General features: G+C 41.9%; 1 protein-coding gene across 2 annotated transcripts in view; it reads left to right on the plus strand.

Moving 5' to 3' along the window:
• Positions 1-21,180, plus strand: part of Sli (slit guidance ligand) — a 407,537-nt gene extending 386,357 nt beyond the window's left edge. For both annotated transcript variants that reach the window (XM_076437814.1, XM_076437815.1), the window contains exons 13-30: positions 1,555-1,705; positions 2,358-2,504; positions 5,516-5,587; positions 5,664-5,735; positions 6,429-6,592; positions 7,760-7,961; positions 8,074-8,145; positions 8,267-8,338; positions 10,068-10,139; positions 10,218-10,384; positions 10,802-11,021; positions 12,153-12,462; positions 12,535-12,748; positions 13,394-13,855; positions 13,937-14,140; positions 15,199-15,348; positions 15,437-15,576; positions 15,738-21,180. In XM_076437814.1, the coding sequence (XP_076293929.1) occupies positions 1,555-1,705; positions 2,358-2,504; positions 5,516-5,587; positions 5,664-5,735; positions 6,429-6,592; positions 7,760-7,961; positions 8,074-8,145; positions 8,267-8,338; positions 10,068-10,139; positions 10,218-10,384; positions 10,802-11,021; positions 12,153-12,462; positions 12,535-12,748; positions 13,394-13,855; positions 13,937-14,140; positions 15,199-15,348; positions 15,437-15,576; positions 15,738-15,824 (2,978 nt within the window). In that variant the 3' untranslated portion in view covers positions 15,825-21,180. The remainder of the gene's footprint in view (positions 1-1,554; positions 1,706-2,357; positions 2,505-5,515; positions 5,588-5,663; positions 5,736-6,428; positions 6,593-7,759; positions 7,962-8,073; positions 8,146-8,266; positions 8,339-10,067; positions 10,140-10,217; positions 10,385-10,801; positions 11,022-12,152; positions 12,463-12,534; positions 12,749-13,393; positions 13,856-13,936; positions 14,141-15,198; positions 15,349-15,436; positions 15,577-15,737) is intronic.
• The last annotated feature ends 1,432 nt before the right edge of the window (positions 21,181-22,612 follow it).

A 22,612-nucleotide genomic window follows, 5' to 3' on the forward strand; every position in this document is an offset into this window, starting at 1 on the left:
ATTAAGAAGATTTATTAGGCTGAATGGGAAGTTCGCCATCTAACCGGGTGTGCGAGATGATTTATAAATGTCGCGACGAACAAATATTCGCCATTTTTTGCGTTCTTATCTGATGGCGGGAAGAATGGCATAATTTTGAGTTGCGCCTTCGACCGGTTCTTTCGCATTCAAGATTTAGACATGAAATTTAATGGCATAAATCTTGGGAAGCACACGCAAGGTTTCAGAAATCTTTGTGAATCTCTGTACGCTTCGGAAATTGAATTTTGGAGGGGATTTCGCGAATGAGTACCGCGGTGCAGCGGTGTTTGACGAGCGCAAGGGTGTAAGCCGCGTGTGGAAATCTCGGGAACGCGCGTGTTCAAGAATAAGAACGAGCCAGCTCGTGTTTCTCCTTTTCACGGTTGTATATTTCCTCTAATTGCGCCCGGCCGCGCAGAATATAATCGCGTTCCCCTGTCGTGGCTGCTTCCGTGCGCACGCCAACTTCTGCGGAGTAAATGACACCGGAAAATAAACACTTCGCCGGCATGGCACGTATCATTTATACAGGGCGGACCAAAATTCAAGGTGACCCGAAACAGCCGACGGAAACAGCACGGCTCAAAACGGGACGACAACTAAAACCAATCAGAATTTGTCGTCTGCTTGATATGTAAATTTTTTGTCATAAAATGTCCGTTTATCAGCTCCAATGTTAACGGATACACGGCGAATCTTTATGAGAAATCACAATTTTCCTGCCAAATAGCAAACAACCCGACCGATTCTTATTTTTTGTTTGATTTTGAGCCAAGCTGTCTGCCTCGGTCGTACCGCGAATTTTGGCAGACGCTGTACGCGTGTTTCCTGGTAGCCAAGCATTATCGCAAACGAGAACTTACGCCACGACGCCGGGTCGGGCCGCGTAAAACTTGCTGGAGAACTTTCTTCGCTTCCGGCCGACGAAAGAAAAATTCCCGGCGAAACTCGGGCACGTTGTTCCCCGGAAAACTTTGCTGGGCCCGTGAACGATCCGTTCCGGTTGCTCTTTTGCTACGCCCACGCGATCAATTTCGAGCTTCTAGCCGAGCGGTATACGCGAAACTGCGGGCAATTTCGATCCGAGCGCTTTTCTCAAAGCAACGTCTGCATTGTACCTCTTTCTCAAGAAAATTGTGGCCTGGCTTCTGGCGACTCTGTTCATTTAAAACAGGAAAAGATACAAATATACAGGATTCGTATCATTTCATTAAGATTTTCCCGATCGTCAGTTTCATCATTTATATTTTAAAGAATCCATTCGCAAATGAGGTACATTTTAGTAGATATTTTAGTTGGTGATTGGAATTGGTGCATCAGTATTCATGCGGAAATTACGGATGGTTCGTTGATAGTTAAAGGTCAGGTGTGCCGGGTCACTGATTAGAGGGCACACATAGCTGAGTAGGTTCCATTTAATCGCTTTAATCATTGGCTCATCGAAAGAAATTGCGTTCCTGTGGTCGTAAGAAGGAAAGGCAGATCAGAGAGAGGAACCTTTGGAATGGAATACATCCGGTTCTATGTACTTAGGCGACGGGGAGCTCTTAACGAAGAGAGCCGGCGAGTGCATCCTGCCGGGAGAGTGTCCTGCACCGTGCACCTGCAAACGCGCCACCGTCGATTGCTCCAACAAGAAGCTGACTTCGATACCAGAGGAGCTGCCTATCTACACATCCACTCTGTGAGTAGCCTATTCTACCTTTGGTATCGTGATAGTCACTGAACTGCAGATTTTCATGCGGAATAAACAGTGTCTATATATATATATTAATTACTAGACACTGAAAGGTGCATGTAAAGTACTTCCACGTCATTTGTAATATTAAACAATCTCGCTGTTTGGAGTTTCAATTACATTAGACTACAGCATCGATACATCAACGCGCATTCCCAACGCATTCGATTCGATTCGATATCGAGAACACCCCGATACAATACGATCAACACGGCTCGCCGCCAAATTGAAAACGCAACAATAAACGTCTGACATGATTCGCATGTTCCACTCGGAACGAGAGGATTGTTTACAAGAGCGAGAACAATGGAGCAGGATCGATCGATCCTCGTAACCGATCGAGACGAATCGTTGCGCTCCGGGCGCGAGAAAATGAATTCAATCGCCCGACAAGATAATTATCTGATTAAAAGCCGGGGGCGGCGGGAAGGGGGGAAATACGATTGAACGACGCCGAGCTATTATTCGAAACAAATTATTCGGACTCGTTTAATGGATCGACGCCCCGGCGTGCACGATTAATTGCTCCCGCTATATCAGACGTTGGACACTAACTTTCTCGTCTCCGGGTTTTCTCTTTGTTCCTCGACGCGAGCAGACTGTTGGCCGACAACGAGCTCGAGAAGATCAAAGCGGATGGCCTATTCGAGAAGCTGCCCGAGCTGCAACATTTGGACCTCAGGAGGAATAAAATCTCACGCATCGAGGCGTCCGCCTTCCTCGGCTCGCACAAACTCGCCAACCTGTAAGTTCTTTCTGTATACAGTAAATCTTCTGTAGACGAAACAATTTCTGTACGATAGATGCGACCAAAAATATCCCCCCCCCCCCCAACTTAGTAATCTGATCTCGGCTCGGTATATCGGTGTGAACCACTACTAACGCGACGCGGAGAGTCGCAGTCGCCGGCACAGTTCAAACGCCCGTGCGTCATCACAATGTAACACCAATATTTAATTTTCTTTATTTTTCATTATTTTTTTATCGAACTTTCACCAACATATTCGCGGCATTTTTCTAATGCAAAATGATACCAAACACGATAGAATTTCAAGTGTATTTCAACTGTACTTGCCCGTCGACAAGTAGTCTACGGCCCGACCAAAAACTTTGACACTGTTGATAACAATTTATAGATTTTACACTCTAAACTCACCCTTTTGCAAGTGAGTTTCAACCTTTTGCAAATCAATTGCACCCACTAGGAATATTTAAAATTAATTATTTATTTATTTCGATTAAATTGTGTATTTATTTAGAGACACGTGAACGGTGTCATTACTGCGAGGGAAGACTCAAAACTCAATACACTTCAATAAATGTGTACTTTCATTTCTAGAATTTATTAATCAGAAAATGGCTACAATAAATACACATATCTACACACAATTTTCGCACTTTACAAAGTTAATGAATTGGTAATTACGTTAAAATAAGTATTTGATGTACATCTTTGCAGTAAATAAAATTTTGAATTTCTTGAATTTTTACAAAAACTTACTTACAAAAAACCTTATTTGTAAAAGCTTGAATTTGATTTGCAAAAGGGTGAAATTAATTTGCAGAAGGGTGAAATTGATTTGCAGAAAGGTGAAATTGATTTGCAGCTATGTTTGGTAGCAGTGGTAGCACATATATCTGCGAACCACTATTTTAAACGTTAACAAATAATAAAACCGCGGAAAGGTCAGCAATAACAGACCAGCGTGTACAATCAATTCCAAAAATAATTACAGTTCTACAAATTCAACTAAATTTCGAAAATTTGATTACTAAAAAACATTGCCAAGTTTCTTCGAAACAAAAATGAAATAGTTTCATTCAAATAAATTAAACTTGAAAATAAACAATTTCTGTACGTATGTTATTTAATTTGCATGTCTAACAGCAATGTTAATAAAAAACTGTGTTTCCGTTTTATTTCGAGTCTGCTTTTTTGTATTGCAGCCCTCGAATTAATTTATAATACTTAATGAGGCCCTTAGTGGTAAACGAGTTTGACATGCCTGTTATATAATATATAATCACCACTTTATTACATTTACCGTAACATATACATGTTGAAATATTTATATTCTAGTAAACGATATTTATCATACAATAATCCCAGTTAGATCGAAATTTTCCAGAAATTAAAAAAAGAAAGACGTCTGTACTTTTCATAGGGATTAGATAGGCATTTACAAGTAGAATTGCATACATTTTTTCACCAGTAACACAGATCCGACATTTTTTCGCAGAGGTTGCAATAGGATCCCGCGGAATTCGGAATGAAGCACCATGTGCTTAATCAATTATTGCAGCTACGCAAAAGGGAATTTTGTCCGGTATTCAGTGGATGGATCCGTAAAATCTAGGACAGTCGAAAATTCGCAACGAAAATGCATAATGAAAAATCGCGGAATATGAAATCGGCTGGGATTAACAACTGTTAAATAAACTCGCACAATTTCAGAACTTTGTTACGATGAAATTTCTATTTTTGAGGTTGCAAAATGGTCGTAAAGCGAACGAATGTCCACGAATAAAATTGCGAGATCCAAGTCTAATTCCTCGTTGTTAACATTATACCGGAATTGTTGTTAATGAAATGCGCCCTGCTGAGAAAGTCCGGAATAACATCGGGCGTGTTCACTGCGTCGAGATTACTTGTGTTATTTGTGCCTAACTGGATCGGGACTTTGAAACGAGCTTTAACGAAGCAGAATAGGATTTAATTTTCAAAGGCAATTAACGGGACAATGGGTCGATTAATTAGATAGTCGGTGGGGCGGGATAGCGGCGGTGGTTCGCGCTTGTTTCGGCGCTGACGAGTGCAGGAACTGATCCAGAATATTGCATATCGTCGAGAAGAAAAACAAATTAGAGAATGATATGCTCTGTCATAACCGGTGTTCACAGTAAAAAGAGCTCCTTTGACGACATTAAGCTCGTTCAACGCTCCCATTGCCCCTTCGATATCACTGTACAATAAAAATCAACGAAAAGTCAGCCTTGCTATAATTTTACTCTGGTCAATTAACCAACTGTGCTTCGATACGAACGATATATCAGCTGCTTGAATAAACTGCCGTTCTTTTGGTAAATAAAACTCGATTGGTGAATAAAAATGTTCGAGATGAACGTGGATGCAATAAAATCCATTAAATCTGTTTACAGAAACAAAAATTAATTTATACAGTTATCGTTGAAATTTCGCGCGATGTACACGGAAACATTAATCATGTTCGATGTTGTACACGCGAGAGAAAATAAAAACATCGTTTCCCATTAAGAGGAACGCCGATAAATTACAACAGCGAGAGATCGAAGCAGATAAACGCAGTTAATCAATTTCGCGTATTAACAATTTTTATATCTGAATAGAATCCGATTCTGCTAAATGACGCGGACGTATCAACTGATCTAATAGTTCAACGTCAGCCCGAAACGCTGCCGAGCATTCATCTTCTCGCTCCTCGACAATTTTCGATATTCGATTTCGCTGCTGCTGCGATTTATCGAAAATTCGCCGCGCACCGTACACGTTAATAACGAACGAGCCCGACTTATAATCCGCCGCACTTCTTTTTTTTTTTCTACTGAGAATTATTCGGCTAGAATTGTTCGAAATAAATTTGGTCGTTCGAGGCTCACTTTTCACTTTGAATTTTTGCATCAGCAATTCTGTTGCTGTACCTATCACTGTTGTTGTTGAGAGTGCTTTTCACAGTATGCGTTTGTTACCATTGTCTGAAACAACGACTTCTCCCGCAGACTACTGTCGAAGAACATGCTGAGGGAAGTTCACAACAAGATGTTCACCGGCTTGACGAATCTTAAGACTCTGTGAGTAGAAAGTTTTACGGCCGTTCGTAAAACGGTATCACTGGAGTACTATATCCCTCGAACTTCATTTTCCCAGGAACCTCCACGGAAATGCTATTACCTGCGTTATGCAGGGCGCGTTCGATGAACTGACACACATACGCACCATGTAAGTACCCGTTTTAACGATGAGCTGACCATTTTATCCGCGGGCACGACCAACTCGCATTTAAAACATTTTTACGATGAAAAAATTGGCTTTTCCTCTGGAGTTTATACTCATGAAACGTTTCTGACAATTTCAGTTGACGTGCACACGTTAAAAAATACATACGCGGCCATTATTTTTTAAACATTTTTTCGTCGTGTCAGTTGCATTGCGAAATAATAAAAACGTGAAAGCGAGCGAAATTTTTTTCGACTGTTCAGAGAGAGAGAGAGAGAGAGGTAGTTAAAAACGGTCTGGCGAATGTTACCGTCAGCTCCAGTGATTTCTAATCGATCGTTTTCGAATGATACATTTCTGTAAACGCTTTTATTTGTCGTGTCAAACTGACGACGGAAAAATGATTTTTAGCACAAACGATTTTATTTTTGGCGAATGAAACGTGTCGCAGCTGGTATTACAACGTGACAAGATTTTACCACACAATGTAATATTATACCAGCTACAATATTACAGAGTGAATATTTAATTCCGGTAATATTTCACGGAGACTGCATAGGATGAGCTTGGTTAATATTTATTATCGTGTTAATACACAAGTGCAGTAACTTTCCTAACACGCTTCTCCGGTAAAATATTTCCGGCTTCCGTGCGCATAATTAATGGCAGTTTAATAAATTGCCCCCGCGTTTCCAGCAACATGCAAGGCAATCCTTTGTCGTGTAATTGTCATCTCGCGTGGTTCGCCGGATGGCTGAGGAAACGCGACATGTCTGGTGTGGTCGGCCACTGTCACGATCCACCGCGATTGAAGGACGCCGTTGTCAAGGATATTCCTGATCACGAGTTCAAATGCAACAGTGAGTTCATCTTGTTGAATCTTTTTTAAACACATTCTCAGACAGACTCGTTAGACTGTCGATTTTATCTGTGGAACTTATCGTTATCGTTACCTATGACTAGACTGCGGATCTTTACGCAAAATATAAGTGTTCTGCACTGATTATGCGAAGCAGGAATAAAATAAACATTTATTTCACCCCTTAATGACTTTGTCGCATGAAAAAAACAACATTACGACATTCTTGAATTTTTCTAATCCCTTACTGTTTCATATTTCCCTCAACCAATTTCTTCGTAAATCCATAAACATCCGCAGTCTTTTACTTATGACATTTTACGAACTGGTGAATATTAAATTAAATAAAAAAAAATTAAACCGACTTCGAAAAAACGCACTAGTATTAAATAATTTCCATTTCATTTATGTGGATACACACGAACTTAAATACAATACAATCTTTTCGGTGTCGCACAGTGGTCTGGAGACCCTGTTTTCGTGGATAAAATTCAATTTTTCAACTTTAACACATTGAAAAAATTTTTTTCCTATAAAGTAACAACTCTTCAAAGCTCCCAAATACAAAATATTATTCATTTTGGATAATTCTGTGATGAGATACAGCGTTCTAAAGACAAAGTCAGAAACTTCAAAGTAAAATAAAACGTCTGAGATTTCAATCATGCAATATCAGACAATAGATTTTAATGATGGTTTTATATATGTTAGTAAGCGCATTTCAAATATTTAATCCATTTTTAAGCATTGTTTAGTCCATACACGAATAGCGTAAATTAGTAGCATTTCAAACTTTGAAAAGAATTATATCGGACTTGTTTAATATGAAAGCTTGAACATTTACCAAGAAGATCATGTAAATTTTAACTGCAATCTCCCGCAACCTTGAACTATCTCGGCGTAATCGGTGAACATATTATTTATAGGAAAAAAAAGCGAAAAAAAGACACATACAGGTCGAATTGAGTAACCTCCTCCTTTTTCGAAGTCGGTTAAAAAAGAACCACAGAGGAGTATGTGTCTCGGGGTCTCAGATTATCGCGTACGAACTGTCGCAATGAATACCGTCGTTGCCAGAGGGACTTCTCGAAACGAGAAAAAGCGTTTCCTTTGATCTTCCGAATCGATTCCGAGATTAACGATCCGCCGTCCGTTTTGCGAATCGCAGATGACAGCGTCGGTTGCCTGGGAGACGATTACTGTCCACCCCAGTGTAATTGCGCCGGGTCAGTGGTGAGGTGTTCGAGGTCTCAGCTTACGGAGATTCCGCGTGGGATTCCGCCGGAAACCACCGAACTGTATTTGGACGTGAACGACATCAAGACGATCCAGCCGGAGCGGTTGAACCACCTGAGGATTCTCACTAGACTGTAAATAAAATACACGTGCCCACTTTACACCCCCGCACGATCCTCCAACCTCTCCCTTCTCCCTCGAGACAGGAACAAACAGTTTCAGGCATGACGTTTCTCTCGGTTTCAGGGACCTGAGCAACAATCAGATCGGAATGCTGTCAAACGACACCTTCAGGAATCTCACCAAGCTGTCTCACCTGTACGTTCGCATTCCTACACTTTCCTCTTAAGACGTTGTTTCTCTGAGACGAATTTGGTTCGATGTTAGCATAAATCAATCTTTTTCACGTTAAATAATGTATTGCATTTTTATTTAACAGTATCATCAGCTACAACAAACTGCAGTGTGTCCAACGGAACGCCCTCGCTGGTCTGAAAAATTTAAGGATAATGTAAGTTTACACGAAACTTTGAATCTGCATAATCGATTTCCTCTTTCCACCTCGAACGATAGAAACGTAGAAGAAACTTGGAATAGTAATATTTTCGGCGCAACGCAACGGTTCGATCAGATTCTACACTATATAGCTATGTTGTAGGGCATTTAAACGTTTCGATTCGGATGTGAATCAGTTCACGTTTTCGATTCGGATATGAATCAGTCAATGCCAAGTGCTATTCTATTGGAGGAAAAGAAAGGTGGTGTGTTTTGTCCTAGACCCGCTAGAGGACTCATCAGTAAGGCTATCTAGCGGGCCTTGCCTTAGACACAAGTGTCTTGAGGAAAGTTATTAATATACTAATTGGTGACAGTTCAGTAACTTGCGGGTCTAGGACGAAACACACCACCTTTCTTTTCCTCCAATAGAATAGCACTTAGCATTGACTGATTCAAATCCGAATCGAAACGTTAAAATGCCCTACAACATAACTGTATAGTTAGGGATTGCAATCCCGCGATGCGGGATCCCGCGTCCTTAGTCCAGTCAACGAAAAGTCGTAGAGGGAAATGGAAGGAACACAATTTTCAACTATGGGACTTTGTTTGGACTAGTTAGGAGGTAAACATACTAAAAGTCCCCACTCCTACGAGGTGAGCGGGGTGCATGGGGCACGTAGAAGATCCCTTTTTCGGTTTTCCGCTTATATCTCGGAAACTATGCGTCCTAGCGATAAGACCATTCGATACAAAATTAAAGCTGACAACATGTGCCACAGGATTGATTCAATTCAGTTTTTCGCTATCTCGCACAGTTTCCGAGATATCCGCGCTCAAAGTTCACTAATTGTGAAAAAGAAATTTTTGTCTTATTTGCGAAGTGAACTTTGAGCGCGGATATCTCGGAAACTATGAGAGATAGCGAAAAACTGAATCGAATCAATCCTGTGGCACATTTTGTCAGCTTTAATTCTGTATGCAACGGTCTTATCGCTAGGACGCATAGTTTCCGAGATATAAGCGGAAAACCGAAAAAGGGATCTTCTACGTGCCCCATGCAGCCCGCTCACCTCCTAGGAGTGGGGACTTTTAGTATGCTTACCTCCTAACTAGTCCAAACAAAGTCCCAAAGTTGAAAATTGTGTTCCTTCCATTTCCCTCTACGACTTTTCGTTGACTGGACTAATGACGCGGGATTGCAATCCCTATATACAGGGTGTCCCAAAATTCGTGAAAATCCCGAAAGGGGTTGGTTCCTGAGACCATTTCAAGCGATATTTTCCTTTGCAAAAATGTTATCCGCGGCTTTGTTTAGGAGTTATTAACGAAAAACACGGACCAATCAGAGCGCGAACTAGACGCGAGTTGCGACAGTCGGCCAATAGACAGTTGGCGCGCCGGGCCGACTGTCGCAACTCGCGTCTAGTTCGCGCTCTGATTGGTCCGTGTTTTTCGTTAATAACTCCTAAACAAAGCCGCGGATAACATTTTTGCAAAGGAAAATATCGCTTGAAATGGTCTCAGGAACCAACCCCTTCCGGGATTTTCACGAATTTTGGGACACCCTGTATAGTGTAGTATCTGATCGAACCGTTGCGCCGAAAAAAATATTACTATTCCAAGTTTGTTCAAACAAATTTACGATCGATAAAAATCCCTCCTTTATAATAGAAACGTAGCTTCTAGAAAAGAGTCTTTCGAATCGGTTCGACACCGTCACGTAAAATTCCGATTTCCACCAGGTCTCTGCACGGGAACGAGATATCGGTGATCCCAGAGGGCGCGTTCGACGACCTGCAATCTATAACCCAGCTGTGAGTATCGTGAAACGTTTCCATACCTGCCATACCTCCTCGGTATCGATAGTTCACCTGGCCGTGTTCTGTTTACAGCGCTCTCGGGTCCAACCCTCTCTACTGCGACTGCAGTATGCGCTGGTTGGCCGAGTGGGTGGTGAAGAAGGATTTTGTTGAAGCAGGTATCGCCAGGTGCAATGAGCCAGCCTCGATGCGGAACAAGCTGCTGTTGACGACAGCCGCGATCGAGTTCCAATGCAAAAGTAAGTATTCCCTCGACGAACACCGTGGTCGGGGCTACTGTGGCCGGCTCGGTTCATGACAATCGATAGGAAATCAATAGAGGATACCTTGCACTCCGTTCTCCATCATTCGAAGCGAATTAGCTAGCTCTGTCTGTGATCTTTATGCAAAGAAGAATTATCAGTCTAATTTTTCATCATTGACGATTTTATACTACCATGAAGAATTGAACAGCATCTTCGAATGCGTACTTTTCAAATAGAAACTATGAACCGGCCGCAGTGGCTCGTCGACCTCGACTTGCCGCCGTTGCGCGCACATGTTTTTGATTTTCTCACTGGCCCGTGACGCAGTCTGTTTAGTTCATGGTTTTTTGGCCCGTCGTCACAATGGGGTACTAAAATTGCTCATTAATCGTAGACCTTTCTTCCGCGCAGCCAGCCAACAGCCAGCCGAAGTCCTGGCCAAGTGCGACCTGTGCTACACCTCGCCATGCCAGAACAGAGGACTTTGCGAGGCGCTCCCGGACCGGAAGTTCCGTTGCAAGTGCGCGCCAGGATATCATGGGGACCAGTGTGAACATAAAATTGACGCGTGCTATGGAAATCCTTGCAGGAACGCCGGAACTTGCAAAGTACTGGAAGAAGGAAGATTCAGGTACCAATCATGTCTCGACCAGCTAGCGTACAGTGGTGCACGGTTAAATATATATCGGTTCAGAAGCCAGCATTCAGTTCTCGCGAGCAGGACATTTTTCTTTTACAAGACTAACTCGAGAATTGATATAACGGTGATTAGTGGGAGAGGAATGGGGCTGACTCGTGTAAATTTAACCGTGGACTACTGTATTGGCCAGCTCGTTCGGGTCTGATCTACAGTTGCTCGTTCAGTGGTGCCCGTAGTGACTTCCTCTGCGACAGTCTCTCCAAAATCCACACCTTTTTTTTCGTCCTCTGATTCGTCACTCAAAATATTCCAACGCTGTCCAAAACGCATCGAAATCGGAACCTTCGGCCACGAAACTGAATGAACACATCCAAAAATGATCGAATGAACGTCTCCCAGACCCGTCGCAGAAGATCTCCAGTTTGCATTCACTGTAGAATCCCCCACACGCGGGGACACAGTAGCTTTGGTCGATAATTGCGTAGACGTGCACGAGTAATGCAATCGAACTCCGTGTAATTGGACACCGAGACTGCGAAAACCGTAGCGTTGCAATGTAAATCTGTCTTCAAGCGTAAACCGAACTCGATTGGCCATGCGAAAATAATCATTGTAGCTTGACACCGTGATTGCGTGAAGTATAATACCAGACTGTTGCACAGTGAACAGTTATGAGTAGATCATAGATCGTAGCATCAGTAGGTTTGAGTACTTTGAATGAAATTGATCACGGGACCCCTGCACGTGAGGCCCGAAGAGTAGCTGCTACACCTAACCAACTATCGACGAACGATCATCGATTCTAGGCCACCAATATCTACAGATTTTCTATGCTTTTGTACGATATTAAATCCTTTCCACGAAATTTCAATTCTTCGTTTCCTGTCAGTTGCGATTTTCTCGGAATTTGTTTGACTGGTCATTTATGTCCTATCTCTTCAACGAGTCTCAAGTGATTGGGTCCACTTTCGCGTTGCAAGAAAAGCAACTGTTCGTTTCGACGATGATCGGTCGATAGATCGGTCGATAGATCGGTTATGTTTGGCGACCTTGACTGGCGGATACACCGCGACCAATGGTCATGGTCAATGTCTCGATTGACGATCAGTCGGTGTGTGACAGTTGCGACTGCGCCCCCGGGTACAAGGGACTTCGATGCGAGAACAACGTCGACGACTGCGAGGACAACAGGTGCGCCAATAACGCAACCTGCGTCGACCTCATCCAGGCCTATCGATGCGACTGCGCACCAGGATACATGGGCGAGTACTGCGAGGACAAGATACCCTTTTGCACAAAAGGGCACGATCCCTGCGAGAACGGGGGCCGATGCGTCGACCTCGGGACCCACTATAGCTGCGAATGCCCAATCGGCTTCAGCGGCCTTAATTGCTCCACCAACCTGGATGACTGCGATGATCATATGTGCCAGGTACCAGAAATTCGTTCGGAATCATTTCTCGACAATTATTTGCACGAATTGATAATTTTTCTATTTTTCCAGAACGGTGCTACTTGCATCGACGGCATAAACAATTACGTGTGCAAGTGCGCGGCGGAGTACACAGGGAGATACTGCGAAGCTGCACCCTCGACAGTCATGCTCTATCCGCAGACTAGTCCTTGTGCTCATCATGATTGTCAGCATGGTGCATGCTTCCAGCCAGCTCCCGCTTCCGCCGCGGACTATCTTTGCCAGTGCCACCCCGGCTACACCGGTGAGCAACCGATTATATTCATTTATTCCAAACGCTCTACTTCCTGTTCAATCGTGGAACAATGATTAAAAAAGTATAAAATAAACTTTTAAAAAACACCACGTTTAAACAACGGACTAAACAGTATAAAATAATTTTTTCTAGATCCATACAGATTCCTAACCCCGTACAGATAGTCCTGAAAATTTGTGATTGTGAATTTTTAATAGCTATGAAAATACTTGCAAGATTTAAAACGAAAAACGTGGGGCACAAGATAATACATAGTAAGGAGTGTAGAGAGTAGCTGCCGTTGGGAAAACTCGCACAACAATTCATATCATTTGCAGTGCGATAAAATTGTTGGATGAGTCAGAGTGGGGACGCTGAACGCGAAGACGTACTACATCACGCGGCTGGGGGGGTGCAACGGTTCAATTTATTAATAATTTATATCTCCTAAACGCATAGGATTTAAAAAAAAAAATTTTTTTAATATTGCATTGTCATCCAGTTCTGGGCTTTGTTTAAAATTTCAAGTCTCTAGCTCATCGGGAAGTTAGTTTAAAATCAATTGCAAAATTTGTATCGAACAAATAAACAGACAGACAGACAAGAAAGCGAGCTGATAAAACCGTGGTAAAATTGACGAGACTACTTTTGCAGGAAAACGATGCGAGTACCTGACGAGTTTGAGCTTCGTGGACAACAGCTCGCTGGTCGAGCTGGAGCCGCTACGCACGAGGCCCGAAGCGAACGTGACCATCGTGTTTACGACCATGCAGGAAAACGGGGTTCTCCTCTACAACGGGCAGAACAGCGACCACATCGCAGTGGAGCTGTTCAATGGCCGTGTACGTGTCTCGTACGACGTGGGCAACTACCCAACATCGACAATGTACAGTTACGAAATGGTGGCCGATGGTAAACCTCACGTGGCTGAGCTTCTCGCGATCAAGAAGAACTTCACGATGAGGGTGGACCGCGGTTCTGCTAGGAGCATCATCAACGAAGGTCCCAAGGAATATCTAAAGCTCACCACGCCGATGTACGTCGCAGGCGTCGCGCCGGAAGTCGCCAGCGTCGCGTTCACCGAATTCCACTTGAGAAACATAACGAGCTTCCAAGGTAAGTCTAATTTCCAATCATCCTGTGTGTTCCGGAAGGAAGGAACGTATAATAGAGGACGTGTTGTTTCTACGGTAACAGGCTGCATCTCCGAGATGTGGATCAATCATAAATTAGTGGACTTCAGTAACGCAGCGAAGATGCACCGGGTAACTCCCGGATGCATGTCGAACGAGGAGGAGGCTGACGAGGCGCGAGACATCGTCGAACCGGAAGGCATCATGAGCAACAGCGGCAGCAACGAGGAAGCTCTACCGGAAGACAACATGGCTCACGAACATTCCGGTATGTGTATACACTCATTTTATCGATCGCGGATGTACATACAGTAAGGAGCATAACTGATTCCACACACTTTAAATTAGGACAACCTTTTATGAATGGACCAAACGACTTGAATCTCTCTGTAAGGCTAGAAGAATTAGTTTAGTAAATGATGTGTAAAAAATATGCTGAAAAAATGCATTTGTACGGAATTGTGAAAAACAATAGTCGAAATTGATTTTTACAACTGTTTTAGCCCGGGCCAATAACGAAAATTCAAAAGATGTGTCTGGTCAACTGATATAAATTATATGCGCTCTGAAAATTTCATTGAAATTAGTTAATTGGGTTGCGAATTATAAACGATCAAAAGTGTAAAAAATTGCAATTTGTCAAGATTTTCGGCCCCTTTACCACTTTTGATCGTTTATAATTCGTAAAGCAATTAACCAATTTCGATGAAATTTTCAGAGCGTATATAATTTATACCAGTTGGCAAAACATATTTTTTAAATTTTCGTTATTGGGCCAGCTAAAAAAGTTGTAAAAATCAATTTTTACTATTGTTTTTCACAATTCCGACCAAATGCAATTTTTCAACTTATTTATTAGACGTCATTTACTAAACTAATTCTTCTAGCCTTACAGAGAAATTTAAATCGTTTGGTTCATTCATATAAAAGTTATTCTGATTTTTAAAGTGTGTGGAATCAGTTATGCTCCTTACTGTAGATATGTATCTTGACAAAACTCTACTACGTTTAGAGATTGTTTCGCGCCAGAGTAAAGATCGAAGAATTAATATTCAATCACGTTGTAATTTTTCTAATTTGCCCCTTTCCCAGCGATTCCATATTTAATCGAATATTGGAGTTGTTCAATTTCTGCCGGACGGTTTTAATCAAATGTTAAACTAGATCCTGCGAGGTGTACTAGATGATTAAATATTGAAGCAATTAATTAATACGTATAATAAAACAAATAATTAACCTCGCGTTATACATCGCTGATCGGTACAGAAGTTAATTAAGTGGCTCGCTACCGGGGTACAAGATTCATTCAAGCGATTTCGATTGCAGACATCGTCATGACACTGCCCGGCTCGATCATTTCCGATCCCTGCGCAGGACACGAGTGCAGGAAGGGCTCGCAATGCGTGCCGTCGCCGATTGGAAATGGTTACACGTGCCGTTGTCAGACTGGATGGCAAGGACGATATTGCGAGAAAGGTAGAACCATCTCATTCATTCACAGATTGGTTTTATAATAATACATGACAATATGAATAATGAAATGTTGGAAATCTATGAATTGCAGCACCGACGTGCCGCAAAGAGCATACTAAAGAGTTCTACAGCGAGAATGGATGTCGGAGTAGACGACCGGTGAAGCTTGCCAAGTGTTGGGGCAACTGCGGTAACTCATGCTGCCTGCCACGGAAAACAAAACGACGCAAGGTACGGTTTCATTCATATTAAATGTAGATTACTGTTGATTAAAATTCCGAGCTGTCCACTAGATCGCGAATAGTCAGTTTCGCAAATTAGTTTTAACTGTTAGTCTTGAGTTGTTCAGCTGCTTAAAAATCCACAGATTATTAACGCGTAAAATGTTTCAGGTGCGACTGATCTGCGCGGACGGGATGCGTTACACAAAGGACGTGGACCTGGTGCGCAAGTGCACGTGCACCCGGAAATGCTACTAGCCAGGGCCGAGGGACAGCCACAGGTGTTCCATAAATATTCGTCGAAACGTATCGAGACAGAGAGCGAGAAATCGAGAGGAGTGAGAGAAAAGGAAAAGAAAGCGAGAAAAGAGAGCGAGATAGAGAGACCGAGAGGAAGAAACCCCCTATAACCGAGCAAAGTGACCCAATTCGGAACTTTCAACGGTAGACCACGAGTGATGTGCCGAGACTAGATCGTTGAACCGGATGCAACCCGAATGCAAGTGGTCCTCGACGCATCCTCGTGGCCGAAAGCATTGGGCCACGGCCGAAAAAGACCCACGATGGACACACACTCGCAAAAATCCACACTGACACACGTGTACACCTTCAGAGAAGAAGAACAGAATACGCCCTCCCGTAACATACACTCACCGACAAACAAACATACATACACATACATACACACACAGCCGGCTCAGTGTGATATATATATTGGAACGTGGAGAAAAAATAATTATTATTAATATAATCGTGCGTATGTGGACTTACTCGGTATTTGGAAACAGTTTCACCGCATACTAGGTATTATTAATCGTGTACGTTTCGCGAGACAGTAAAGAAAGAAAGAGAGAGAGAAGAGGACACTGATTTTACTAGCTCAGTGCGAAAACCTTTGGAAACCTCTCCGAATTTTTGGGGACACTGGATGATAATGTGCGGGGATACTCGATTGCGAAATCCTGTGCGAATCGTGACTAGCTTTCTAGAGGACGTTCCCAAATTATCGAGTACAATTTTACCAGCCGGCGCACTTTGTACTGCCACGGGCCGTAGTTACGATTCGCCAACACGAGAACAGAAGACAGAACCTATCGTTCAATTTTATAGTCTACTCAAGCTCATACTCGATGGACACTCGTAATCACTGGTGGAATAAAAAAGTCCAGACGCTCTTCTGTGTTACTTCAAACTCATCGCAACATTTCCTTTTACTGTCTTTCGAGATTTTTCTTGTTCATTGTTACGACGACGCAGATCATGTGTCGATTCAAGCTCGTATTGCTGTCTAACGCTGGTAGGATTCAACCAAACGATTTTGGAACGTCCTGTACAGAGGAATTCGAATGAATCACATCACTCTTCTTTGAGCGTTCGACGCCGAATGATCCAGCTTGAAGAATTGATCGGAGAAACGCATTAGGAGCCATCATCGGGGTGTAATTAACGCTTCGCTAGCAAGCCGAGCTTCGAGCGACTTTGTATCGCGGATGCGCGCGAAGAGTTTGCGGCTGTTCGTGTGAACATGTTTGCGACACGTTGCGTTCGAAGACGAGAGAGCGAGAGAGAGAGAGAGAGGTACACTAAATCTGTTTTAACAATCCTATCGTTTAAGGAACGTTCCTTTCTATTTATCGAGCATTGACGTGGTTTATTTAAACGTTGACGAGACACGTCAAATAACACGTATTTGCGAAAGCGTTTCGTTGCGGCGGTAGACTTCTGATTAATCGGTGATCAGTTAATCCTGGAACGACGATCTGAAGTTGCCGGTGGCACCATACAATTTTTATCTCATCTATCGTTCAAGGAAGATGAAACTTAATTTAATGAATATTGAAGCCATCTAAAATGAAGTTTAAGTATGTAAAAGCAAGTAAGGTTGGTTAGAAATGATTCCGACTAAGAGGAAGTCTACTGAAAACGATTAGAGCTTGTATTAGAGGAAAGCTTCAGCTTCTGCGGAGTCGTTGGATGGAAACGAGGCGTTCTCGATCGAAATTGGCCGATTTTTGAAAGGACTCTCCTCCCAGAGCCTCGAATCTTGTCATTCCACGGCCTAAGAACGTGTTACTGCGAATTGCATGCTGAGAGAGAGAGAAAAAAAACAGAAAAGTTAGGTTCTTACCTGGCGGAGAAACGAATTTGTAAGAGACGACGGATAGGAGCGCGTAATTATTTTTGTATGAGCACATTATTTATACTAATCGAGCGTCGGCGATGATTTCTGCGATTGTTTTTCATCGGATAGGCATGATCATTCGTTCGGAACTACTTAAGTCCCTCTTCACGTTTCGCGTACCTATTTAGACGTGTACCTACTCTGCGGACATAACTGCGTTTTGCATCTTCCACTGCCAGTATTTAAGTCGTATTTATTCGTCACGATGACCGGGAAACGAGATACCGTTGCTCGGACAACTCGATCGTTAACAATCTTTCAAATCACGATCGGGTCCTTCGCACTCAGTGCGAGTCTCACAATTTCTTTACAAGTCTTTGTTGTTTACTCTCCAGTCTCGTTTCGAGTGCGAACGGTCGAGTCCGCAGCAGAAATACTCAATGTTAACAGTGTTCAGCATTTTCCAGCCCTTCGGTACCAGCGACTATCCGAACAAAAGCTCCGATGAAATTGTCCTTCGTCGCGAATACACAGAAAAATGGTAAAAGTGATCGCGGTAATATGGAGTTCACCGTGTTCGCATTTCTGAATTTTTGTCGGTGTTTCCAGTTTCCCTTGCATTCGATGATTTCGATGGAAGTTCGTCTAATTGATTCGAAATGAAGGTACATGCTAAACGGATATTTATAGACACGAAAGTATTCGTCGGGATGGTATACAAACATATCCAGTTTCGACTTCCGTGCCGTTAAGGGGACGAATTTTTCTTCTTATACATTTTAGATTACGTTAGGCGACATAGCGGTTCGTATATTTTACGCACGAGAAACTGACACGGTTTTATTTCAACGTTATCCACTCTCGTCGTATTAGCATCATCCTCGATAGTAGGAGATTTTGTATCGAGCGTTCATAATTTTTCTTTTTATAGAATTCTTTCTAGTATAAATGTTACTTTTATTATATTTGTGTACTCGTTTCGTTTTTAGTTCGTTAAGGTAATTAATTATCGTCGAGCAGCCGAATAGGGAGAAAGAACAGACGAATATGAGACGAAAGCGTATAAACGTAAGCACGTCGAATTCACTCATCGTTACTGATTTCTTTCCTTGTATGCCGTAGTGAACATAATAGGTGTACCATAGCGACGTATTTTACGGTTTCATAGTATTAATAGTAACGTAAGTTGCCCCACAGCGTTGCGTTCCCGAGACATTTCGTTGCTCTATCGATTCGAGTTTTCAGTTTTTCGCAGCCACGGATCATCGGACACTGTTGCACTATTGTTGAAACGCTGTCTACCATTCTCAGGATCACAAAAATATAATTGAAGAATAACGTCGAACAATAAAAATCAAGGTACATATCTGGAAGAAGTACCTTCAAAATTCAATGAAAATGAGGATGGTAAGCAGTGCATCGAGCTGAATATCTGCCGATCAAACGGAGAAAAGCAGGAACAGGTCGAATGCTTTCAGAACTTTGGTACCAACATTCAGTTTAAAGGAATTTTTAACTGTTTCACAAAGGAATTCCTCGTTAAAATGAATTCTAGAATTGTTTGATTCTGCTATATCGACCGAAGAAGCACCGTCTGCTAACGTCATCTGCGGCAACGAAGCGATTCACGAAAGACACGCTGGATAAAGTAGTTTCAAGTCGCTTCGATCCGGCAGTAGAAACGGTTACACAACTCATTGTCAGACAGACGATTTAAATCAATAAATCAAGACAATGCTGATCCTTACGTAACACGAGAAATTTGTAATTATACTGGAGCCTGTTTTATGGTTGAATTTGTTAACTATACAATTAATGAAAGAACTGCGAAAGTGTACGCTACGAATTTTACTTTAAAAATGGAATACAAAAATTACGAATTGAAAATAAAATACCGAATCAATATTATAATTGTGTCCAATATTCATGTCCAACTTAGAATCAAATTTATCACATCCTTCTATTCGTTGAAATTGTCATGTGTAGGAAATTTAATTTCGATTAAATCGTTAAGTCATTTTGCTAAGTTATTTTGGAGTAATTTCTCAGATAAAATGAAAGGGCAATCCTCCATCGTTCGGAATTTAGTCTCCAGTTAAAAGAATGCTTTCTACCAGTTAGCCGAACGAAAATCCAAAGTTCTGAGAGCAGATAGATCTTGTATCGAGAGCCAAGGACACGGAGATCAGGCGAAAACATCATGGAACCTGTGCGAACGCGGACGGTTGCGCGAAGGAAATTGCGAGGGCCGTAATCATTAATGAATTCCGCATTCGACCAAACATGTACGCGCGAATGATTCTCCTTCTAACGAGACCGACTCGGCGCGCGGGACGTTTTTCAAAGCGAGACGAACGGTGAGAACGAGAAGAGAACAGCGAAAAAAAAAACATAACAAGAGCGTAAGAGATAGAGAGAACGAGAGAAAGAATGATAGTGAGAGAGAATGTGAGTGAGTAAGAGAGATTTTCTACGAAGTTTAACGTCTGTATCGAGGACAATAATGAGGGGGCAGAGGGACGAGGGATTTGGTGAATAATGAAAGAAGAGCGTTCGAGACTTGTGATTGCTCGAAATTCCTACGAGTTATATTTGTACATTTACTTTAACGAGAAACATTTAATATATTTCACGGATCGGTGGACTAATAGCGCATGCGACTGAAGTATACCAGTTTTAAGAGTCTTACGCTTAAAGTATAGCAAATGCTAACCGTTCTCGGACCAGTTTCAACACTGGTTGATCATGTTCCCTTGGGAATGGAGGCTCGGCTTCATTTTCGGGGACCAACAAAACAGCATTTGTTTCATCACGACTCAACCTACCTAAATAACTGTAAACTGCGTAATAAATATAATTATTATTGTTCCTTCTCGATAACCCACGGCGTGGTCATTTCTCACTACCTTCAATTCCTGGCCCGAAAGCGCGCGAGAAACGCGTTCTCACGAGCTGATTGATCAGTGGACTGCGGACATAACATTTCTAAAATAATTATCAATTGTCATTTTAAGACATTTTTTCCGATTTTCCTCTTACCGTGGCCTCTTCTTTGCGGGATAGAATGGTCGGAATGAAATTTTGCAGTCTGTTGATCAGTTTTCTGGAAAAGACAGGTCTCATGAGTTCTTCGAAATTTGTTAATCATCGATGGAAAGAAATTAGTAATCTATGTACGGTGTCAAAGTTTAGGTTCTCTTTGTGGTATCGCATTGGATTATTGTTCGGTTCGAATTTCTGGTGTGTAATTTTGGAAGATGGACAGGTCGTTTGAACTCTCATAAGTGTAAAGCACACTGTACATTAGCCACGAGCAAACGAAGGGAGAAGGAAGGAGGATGAAACACTGCATGATTAGAAATATTATAATTATACAAGCTTAGATACGTCGACCCTAGGTACTAGTGTAAAAACGAAATGTCTATGTTTATATAATGTAATAAATTCTCGGAGTATCGACGTTATTAAATAAATATACGCAAATTTTAAGAATGTGTTCTCGTACTTTCAATTTCTACTTCGTACTTTCAACTTCGACGTTCCATAAATAATAGTACACCGACGATTTTAGGAGAATGTGTTCGTTCGTGAGGAGATTTTTCCCAGTCATTCGAAAGCGTAATCGTTTATGTCAGCCGTAAGTATACTCACTTAGTTCAGCTAGCTGTTAACAGAAGCAGACGACTAATCGTCGACGAACCGCCATATTGAAGGAAACGGTTAGCGCGGGAAAACCAAAGATAACAGGAGAGTGGAGAAACGTGTTTAAACTCCGGAAATCGACTTGCTTGTGCTATCAATTTAATTTGCAATTTAAATAAAAATGTTTCATTCATGAAACAAATTACACTTATTTGTTTTTCATTTGTTACGGTCACAGTTTGCAACAAAACAATCTGAAAGAATTCCGTAAATTGCGTCTTAGGATCCAAAATGTGTAAAGTTTTTTCAGAATTTTAGAACGCATCAGAGACCGGAAAATGGAAGGAAAAGCGTAAAATCTAATTTACCCTGTAACTACCCTCGCCGGAAAGCTAGAGGACTAAAATTTCTAGAATGGAAAAACCTCTAAGGGTAGTTTAGACCATCATAATCGGCTAGGTTCTTCAACGAAGATAGATAACAATGATTATTATTGTAAATCGCGTGCGGGGGAATAGAGGCTAATTTATCGGTGTTGTCCTAATGAATGATATCCGATACACAGTGTTTGTATCACCACCGAAAATTGCTCTTTAATAGTTCACTGAACAATGCTATTATATAAACGCAATTGCATAATGCGTTCGGTGCTGATAACGAGTGATGCTCATTAAGCAGAATTTGTTGACACGTTTAAGTAAAAAATAACACGCCACTGTTAATTGTACCCCGCAGATTATTGATCGTTAATTCGGACACGATATTGACGATATAACGTGCTTAGCGAACGTTTAATAAATGACGCGCGATCATTGCACGATAATTACCGCTAAAACGTTTGCCCTACATGCCGTTTGCATTTCGTTTAGCGCGGACGCGTCAACTTCTTGTTTAGCTCGGGGTGTCGAAATTGTTTAACAATTACCGCGGACGAATTAGGCGTGTTTAACGATCGCTGTAAAAGCACGCGTGTCACGTTCGGTTTTACACGATCTCGATATTACATGTAGTTGTTTATGGCCGAGCAGGACCGACACGATGCAATCATTAGTAAATGTACCTTTAAATAGACGCTTCGTGAGCTCAAGCAATTAACGAAAGCGAATTTTCAAAATAAACTCGCCATAGAAACAGCAGAATCGCCGGCAAAATTCACTGCCAAGATAACAAACTTTGCAAGCCTCGGATGACTTCAACCGATGATTAAATTCGTCGTGAACTGAAAATTCTGATCTTCAAAATGTTGCAATAATTCATGAACCTGCCTAGTTGAAAAAATAAA

Source organism: Lasioglossum baleicum, chromosome 14 (genome assembly GCF_051020765.1).
Source record: "Lasioglossum baleicum chromosome 14, iyLasBale1, whole genome shotgun sequence".
Lineage (NCBI taxonomy): Eukaryota > Metazoa > Arthropoda > Insecta > Hymenoptera > Halictidae > Lasioglossum > Lasioglossum baleicum.